General features: G+C 41.3%; 1 protein-coding gene across 1 annotated transcript; it reads left to right on the top strand.

The window, feature by feature from the left end:
- Positions 1–532: 532 nt before the first annotated feature.
- Positions 533–7,089, top strand: LOC109484269 (gem-associated protein 4-like). The gene is made up of 11 exons (XM_019787526.1): positions 533–648; positions 1,353–1,754; positions 2,499–3,408; positions 3,840–3,891; positions 4,203–4,250; positions 4,370–4,454; positions 4,719–4,901; positions 5,620–5,727; positions 6,244–6,396; positions 6,560–6,737; positions 7,067–7,089. The coding sequence occupies exons 2-11, from the start codon at positions 1,404–1,406 to the stop codon at positions 7,087–7,089; spliced, it is 2,091 nt and encodes a 696-aa protein (XP_019643085.1). The 5' UTR covers positions 533–648; positions 1,353–1,403.
- The last annotated feature ends 1,389 nt before the right edge of the window (positions 7,090–8,478 follow it).

Consider the following 8,478-nt stretch of genomic DNA (forward strand, 5'->3'; position numbering starts at 1 on the left):
AATCAATTGCCATGGTGATTGAAAAAAAACTTACAATTTCCATAATGAACTTGAAATCAGGAAGTGTACTCATACCAAAACTTCATGCCACTTATCCCACCTACTAACCCCTGTACTTGAGGACAATCTGTTGTCCCTAGGCTCGGCCTCGACAAGATCCTCAAGACCACCCTACTAATACCAAAGCCTCACCATCTCATCATAAAAAAAACAACTTTAAAGATCCGCCGCATTAGGTCCGCCAAGTTTCCTTCCCGTCATGCTAAGAAAATTACGTCAAGTGCTAATCACAATCAGACTCGCCTTTATTACGTCAAAGCCATCGCCTCTATACACTTCTGCCAAAATGAACACACAACCAGGTAGGCTTTCAGTTACTGCTCTTTCCAAACATACCGCTAGGTGTCGTCCTTACACTGTAGGCCTGTGACAGGTCCCACAATGCACCTCACTCAACTTTGACCTGCCCCATTGCATGACGGGAAACAAAATGGCGGCGCCCATAAAATCCAGGTAAAATAGAGCAGGTTTTGCTATCGCAAACCTGTAAAAAAGGAAATACTCTAGTAAGTTTGACGTGATGTCACGTGATTCAAGATGGCGGCGCCCAGCTAAAAGTTTGCGGCTTGCCGAATGTCCAGCGACAAAGTTTGTAACTAACTACCCTTAACAGTGACTTTGTATTAACAAGCCATGTTATGTTGCATCTAAGATAGCGTAGCTACTTTTTAAATACCAGTTTGTCTTTCTTCAAGCCTTAAAACCATATTTTCACAACGCTCGCTGGCACGAAGGAGGGAGGGGGAGGGGGGCGTCTGCAGAGTATCCCGGAAGTGCAAGTGCGCGCGCGGGTTTGATTTTGTCGTAATTTTGCCAGAAAGCGTTCTAGATGTGTGAGGGAAAAGGAAAATGAATGAATTTCTACACTGTACCTTTTGAAGGCAGACCCAGGTCCATGGCATATTACCTCTTGCTCTCACCCTATCCTATTGTACAATATCAAGAATTGTCAAATCTATAGATATTTTTTAACCTCGTTTCCATATATTATTATAGGGCATACAACCAAGTAATTTACATGTATTGTAAATTTCTGGGAGACTTAATTTTGTGGTAGGGGGTAAAAGGAGACATTCATAATTTTCAATTTGTGTATATCTACATACACTGTAGAATATTGTACAGTTACTGTAGTGCTCAACTTGTGATCACTTTGTCATAGAGAGTTTGCTGTAAAAACCATGAACATATAGAATTAGTGCAAAAATTTCAAAAATTACATAATAGCATTCAACAAAAAACATTTTTTCACAGCATCTTTTCTTCGTATTTTTCTGAAATTCTATTTTCAGGATCAATCTTAAAATTCAAGACCACCGGATCCAAAAACGATTTCAGTCACAATGGTTTACACCCATGAGATAGCCGTCCTGCACTCTGCATTCGTCCTAGCAGAACAACAGAGCCACACGCCTCTCCACGACCTTGACAAACCTAGTGCCAAGGTCACAGCTTCTCAGCTCCGGCCAACCTGTCAAGAAATTGTGAGTGGACTTGAAATGGCGCACAAGCAGTTTCAGCAAGACCACTGGAGTTACAAGCTAACTGCTATCCTGCTGGAGAAGGTCTTGGATGGAAAACAAGCAAAGCCAGACAGCTACTTCTACCCCATATGTTCAGTCTTACCGAGGATAGGGAAAACTTTGTACTTTGAACTCATCAAGTCCTTGAAGTGGGGAAAGTGGTTTGTGCAGGTGAGTGCTACATGTCTGAATTGGTTGGATGATTTTTGTCACTCACCCACTCACTCACTCACTCACTCACTCACTCACTCACTCACTCACTCACTCACTCACTCACTCACTCACTCACTCACTCACTCACTCACTCACTCACTCACTCACTCACTCACACTCACTCCATTGCCCCTCCATTTAGAAATGAAGTACTAATAGTTTTCCATGAGTAATAGTTGTGGTATTGGCCAGGATTTAGTCATTATGTATTTTTGTGTTTATGTTTGGTGCTATGCTGACAAATTTATCAATAGCTAGCTCACAAAGTAAGTGTCACAGAGCTAAAACATGTGCCACAAAATCAAAATGCATTTACAGTATGATTGACATGCCAGTGACTGAATTCTATTTAAAGATTATATCAATGGAATATTAATGGTGAAGAGCTGTTCTCATTAATTCCTTTTGTACTTCGTCATTTTATACATGTATAACATCCGTGTCCATAATATCACCAGGGTCCATAATATTTCCACCTTGAGAAATAGTGTGCTTTAAGATATTTTTACTGCAACATACTTTTGGTACGCACTCCTTCACTCATCAAATGTACATACCTAGGGTATGTTGCAGTAAAAATATCTTTAACTTTAAGGTGGCGATATTATGGACTATATTAAGGTGGCGATATTATGGACTATGGTGATATTATGGACACGGATGATGTCAGTCTTAAAATATTGTGATTTGTCTTTCTTTCAGTGTCTGAGGCAAGTACCATGTCCAGTAGCCACCTCTCTCCTGACAGACCTGTTCACACATGTGCAACTGGATCCCGATGAGCAAGACCTGTCAATCATCACAACCATCTGTCAATCACTGTTAACCCCATCACTTTCCGACCAATCACCATCCAACCAGGAATGCCTCCACCAATCAGGAGGGAGCATTTCGTCTGAGGGGCTTCAGCAAACGGAAGCAGGGTTGATCACAGTTTTCTTCCAAGAAGTAGACAATCTTATACCCTTTTTTGGTAAAGGAGAGCAGAGACTGAAACTTGTTTCCTCGTGTATTTTGTATACATGCGGTAAACTGAGGAAATGGAAACCCACAGATCTTAGTGTTGAAGATAGAAACATTACACAACAAATTCCCTCCAAGTGTGAACAACTTCGAAGGATGCTGCCGACAGATTCACAGTTTCTAACAGACAGGAAGAAGCTGAAGAAGTTAGTGTCAAGAATAGATAAAATGGAACTAAGAGATTCGCCAACAATCCATGATGAAGATATTGATAGAGAAACCAGTGCTGAATCTTGTGTCATTGTGGTAGAGTTTTTGCACAAAGTTCTAATCAAGTTTCACTGGCTGGACAATCTAGACTCAGATGTCCTGGGTTCAGAGCTTGTACAGGTAGCAATAACACAATCATCGGTTGATTGCTTGGTCTCTATTTGTGAACGTGGGGAGGAAGACTCAACAACAACAAGACTGTATAGCTTTATAAGGGAGTTATGTGACATGCTGCAACCATGTGTGGTGAGATGGAATAAAAGCATACCTTCTTATGCTGCCATGGAAACTGTTGCCAAGGAAATAAGGGTTGAAAAGGATGGAATCCACATCCAAACTGCGCTTCAGAAAATGAATGAGAAGCTGAATGGATATGAAGGTAATTTGCAATATGTTTTGATGACGACGGCTGTGTGCATAGTTCAGTGGTTACTGACCCTGTCTCTGGACCAAGAAGTTGGGAATTTGAGTCTCGATTTACATGACATTGCATGCTACTTAAAATGGTTGCAGACCTTAGGATAGGACTTTCAGCTACATGTGGTCTACTGTTCTCTCAAATTAAAAGAGTTAGTGTATGTAATATGCTACCTGTGCTAAAGATAATTTTCCCGGTACTATGAACATATACATATGTACTGGACATATCGTCTGTCTTACTAATAGAAGAGTAGATCTTCAGTGAGTTCAACTGGTTGGAGATTGCTTTTTATAATAATGTTATGACAATGAAAAGTATTACCATATGACACAAATGTTTTTGATTATTACACATTTATTGGTTTGTTCCCTGGTTCCTGTATGTTACAGAATGCCTGGATTGGATGCTGAACAACAGTCAGGAGTTGTATAAGGATCCAAGGTAATGGTATAGTAAGATAGGGGCCATCAAATTCAAAAATATATAGGTTTCGAATACTGGATGCACGCACACTTTTGTGCACCTAAAATTGGAGCTGTGCACCTCATTTTTGACTGTGGGTGCACTGGCATACCTAGATACATGTACATGTATATAGGTGTGTATATAGTTGTGTAGGGCTAGAATTGCAAATAGCATCCAGTATTTGAAAAGTGGTATTTTCATGAAAGATTGTTAGAAACAAATTTGAGAAATTTCAACATTGAGTACATTTCACAAAATTAATCTATTGCTTGACACCCATTTTGCAGGTGGATAGATGCCTTGGAGAGGAATGTAGACATCTTGTCAAGTTCCAGGTAAGTCTGTAAGTCTTGTGACAGATATTTGTAAATGGTGTCTTAAGGAATTAAGTGAAATGGATGAATAATCTAAAACAACCAATGCTGTTTAATGTTGTTTTTTTCCTCCCATATAGGATTGTCCTATCTATAGCAGAAATCATCAGTACTCTGAGACGACAAGATTCAGCTGGGACAGAGGTCCTAGAGACACTAAGGAAGGTAATCATATGCTTGATTATGCTTGTTCACGGGTTCAAAAACTAAAAATAAAAAATTTAGCCAGATAGGGAGAATAATTCTAATTGGCCAGCGGAGTTTCACCACCAAGTAGTACAGGGTTTGTTTGCCAGAAAGACGTTCTCTCATCTAAAGCTTTTGAACAGTCACTCTGGTCTACCTCAGTAGACAGACCCAGTGAGGCTTGTCACATGGCTTCTTTGAAGTGTGACTTCAACACTGACTTGGCACCTGTTGCCCTTCCAGGTGCTGACAGCTGCGTATGCCCAGCTGCCCCTGCACAGCCAGAACACTGTTCTGCTGCAGGTGATGACCATATATGGAACAGGCCTGCTGTGTTCCGGACTGTACCAAGTAGAGGTGGAGGGGGACATCATCACGGCCTTCAACAGGATGGTTCTATTGGGGGAGGGGCAGGGAGGGGTGGAGGTGAGGTGTTTGTTTGTTTGTTGTTTTTATTGGTAAACTGCTTAGAGTAACACACCAGTTCTGTACAGTAAGTACATGTACAAGCTGTGCAAGACCAGACCGTAAAGTTTGCTCCACTTTCACTGGGATGGACCCCTACTCTTTTTGATAAATGTGGTGGGATCTTTAATGTGGCTGTCCTTAGCCACAGGACACAGCTTTAGGTCCCATGTAATAGGAAATCCCTACCTTTAACTAAGTTTAAGGTACTCATTTTCACCTAATTCAATTGTGGAAATAGGTGTCAAGTGCCCTTCCTAAGGCCTGGGGCACAACACTGGGGTCTACCATTAGATTCTAGTAGTCAACAACCCTGTTCAGAAGAAGAAGGAGAAGAAGGTCTCCCGTGCTCTTGCCTGAGCGTAGGGTGGTGCCCATCTCCATTTCGTAGCCCTTGGGCGACACACAATTGTGCAATGCACTACAGCAGGGGGCTGGTCCGCTGGTAGTGCTGTGTGTTTGACCTTCCCACATTCTTTCTCATATGTGCTGTTCACAAGACCACCTTGCCATCTTGCCTTATGATGTTAGAAGTTAAACTGTCTTATATATATATAATGCTATTATAGCCTTCTAGTATAGTCTGAAGTATGTGGTTTCTTGTTAAGTGAAAGTATTACTAGTACTGGTATAGCTTGTGTTTTATTTTCACCATTTCTGGCTTGTCTTGTCTTGTCAGGTATTCAGCACCATGTGTGGAGCTGCCCTCCAGGCTCCGCTGCTGTTCCTGAAGACAGCTGTCAATCAAGCTGTCAATAACACAGGTCAAGCCGGGGTCATGTCAAAGGTCAGTGGGTCCAACTAATGAACAGTTTGACAGAAACTTTTAAACCTTGTAACTGTCCTTTGTACTGAATGCAATTCCAATGGAATATACATTCAGTGGTCATGAAGTTGTTTAATGTTGAAAAATTTGCTCTACAATAATGAAGCCCAGCAATTTGCAGTTTTTGCAAACTGATTAGAGTTTATTTGCCTCTGTCTGATAAAGAATTTCTAATAAGAAAGTTGAAACCAGTAAATATCTGTCAGTCCTGCTGTCATTCTTCAAAATTCCCTTTGAATAGAATTCAGCTGTGGTTTGAAAAATTTTTCATTACTTACACTAGTGTGTCTGTCCTTGGTGCTGAATGATTTTCAGTCAGCATTTGCATGCCATGTACAAATTTCATGGACCTGTAATTTTGCAATGCAGATCATCTAAATTATTTTGATATGAGCAACTCAAAAGGGTTTATTAGCAACCCCCTGTCCATGAGGCTAGAAAAAAAAACCTTATGGGACTACCTGTACTTTTTTACAGCTGTTACAGGTGTTGCCTTCCCTGTGCACCTACACACCTGGCCCAGACTCACCTGCCCTGCTCTGTACCACACTCCGCGCCGCCGCAGGTGACCTTCGACCCAACACACGAGAGGAGAACAACCTCCTGGGCTTCGTGGAAAACCTGCTTCAGGTACTGTAAATTTTAGTAAAAAGTTGAACTTTATTCCAACGTCATTTGAGAATCCATGGCCATACATATTATACTATTAGGTATAACATACTGGAAAGTAACACTTGGATAAATGAAACTCGATGTTATGTACATGTATCTCGTTTATTTCTTTCCTATACAGCCCTACAAACCACTGTTTGATGTGACCTGCCCGTTCCTGTGTGAACCGCTCCTGTCTGCTCCAGACTTTGCCTCCCTGGCAGTTTTTTCGTACCTCTCACAACACTTCAGTCACCAGGAACAACAACTTCCACTCATCACGGCACTCAAACTGCTGCAAGTTGTCTTACAACAACAAGGTAAGAAAAAAAATAGCAACAGGAAGGATTTAAATGGGTAAACACAAGTTACTGAATGTGTAAAAGGTTTCAGACGGCATCCACCATCTTTCGTAAGCTACTGACAAGGGCAGTCACGTGACTCAGAGGTTATAAGGTTGTAACACTAACAGTGGAGGGTTTATAGGCGCTACCAACTGACCTGGCCGATGGGTCTAGTCCTTTTAGGCAGAGCGGTTAGAGTGTCTGCCTGTGGACTGGTGCCCGGGTTTGGTCGTGGGTTCAAACCCCGGCCCGGGACCAGGAGGGTTTTTTAATATCTGTTTCTACTGCTCGCCTCTTCTTACAAGGCCAACACAGGTTCCGTGACTGAACGAGGGTGTTGTGTATGGGAGTAGTCGGTGGTGGCTTGGTCGCAGTTAAAGAAAAAAATGAATGAGGACTGGTGAATCCGAGAAATTAGATTTGTGTGGCCTTAAGTTGGTTAAGCCCATCTCCTTACAGATCACTGCAGAAACAAGAGCTCTTCAAACAGGGTTCTTCTTTAGAATTCTGGTGTAAACAACTCTCCAACAAGCAATCGATTATCCCATAGTAAGTGGCGTGTGGAAAAAATTCACCAACAGCTGCGTTGAAGGATGAAAGTAATTAATACAAAATACAAAATGACATCAATAGCTTCAAAGGCTTTTAGGACTGTCCTTAGTGATTGTCATTTTTAAAGGTGTTTATGATTAGCTAGTAGGTAAAGTGAGCTATTGTTTTGAGTCGATGAAAGAAATGTAGAAATGTCCAGCTATACATAGATACATGCCCTTGAATGCTTTAAACTTCACACTGCTAAGTAAGTTCAGAACCTTCAGATTCTGAGTCATCAACGCTGATCAAAAGACCACCTTAAAAACTTCTTTGTTTCACAACACTAGTACTGTTCCCTCATACTATCATGAAAGTTCATCTGTGTTGGTAGTTACATGTAACACATTCCCAACTAAAACGAGAAATTCTCCATACAGTATGTGCAAAATGCACACACCTATGTGCAAACTGCACATACCTATGTGCAAAATGCACATACCTATGTGCAAAGTGCACACACCTATGTGCAAACTGCACACACCTATGTGCAAAGTGCACACACTATGTGCAAAGTGCACACACCTATGTGCAAACTGCACACACCTATGTGCAAACTGCACACACTATGTGCAAAGTGCACACAGCTATGTGCAAAGTGCACATAGGTGCATATACTATGTGCAAACTGCATAAATATACTACAAACAGACAACACTTTAATTCCGGACTGACTCTCATTCCGGACGACCTTTAACCATTAAGACATTATTATATTACTCGCTGAAAGTTGCGTAGGTATCATCAATACACTGTAGGTCCCCTGGGACTAGGTCAGTTCTGCAGAATTCTGCATTCGGATGCAGAATTCTGCAACCCAAATGCAGAATTCTCTATCCAAATGCAAAATATGAAGGAATTTGCAATGCCTTATTTATTTTATGATGTTAGAGAGTGGACTCACACTCGTCCTACATTGTATGTGTTTGCTACTAATCCCTGTGCTGCAAAAAAAACATACAAGACAGGACATTCTGCCAAGTACCTTCCAAAAGCACAAAAGAGTTTACAGATTGCACACACATTTCAGGCACAAGTACTTTCAGGTCATTCAGGTCACAGTACTTCATGCTGCATCTGTATCTGTATAGTCGGTATAACCGCCTTTCGGCGTAACACACCAGCT

This window comes from Branchiostoma belcheri, unplaced genomic scaffold (genome assembly GCF_001625305.1).
Source record: "Branchiostoma belcheri isolate BF01 breed outbred unplaced genomic scaffold, Haploidv18h27 scaffold7, whole genome shotgun sequence".
Lineage (NCBI taxonomy): Eukaryota > Metazoa > Chordata > Leptocardii > Amphioxiformes > Branchiostomatidae > Branchiostoma > Branchiostoma belcheri.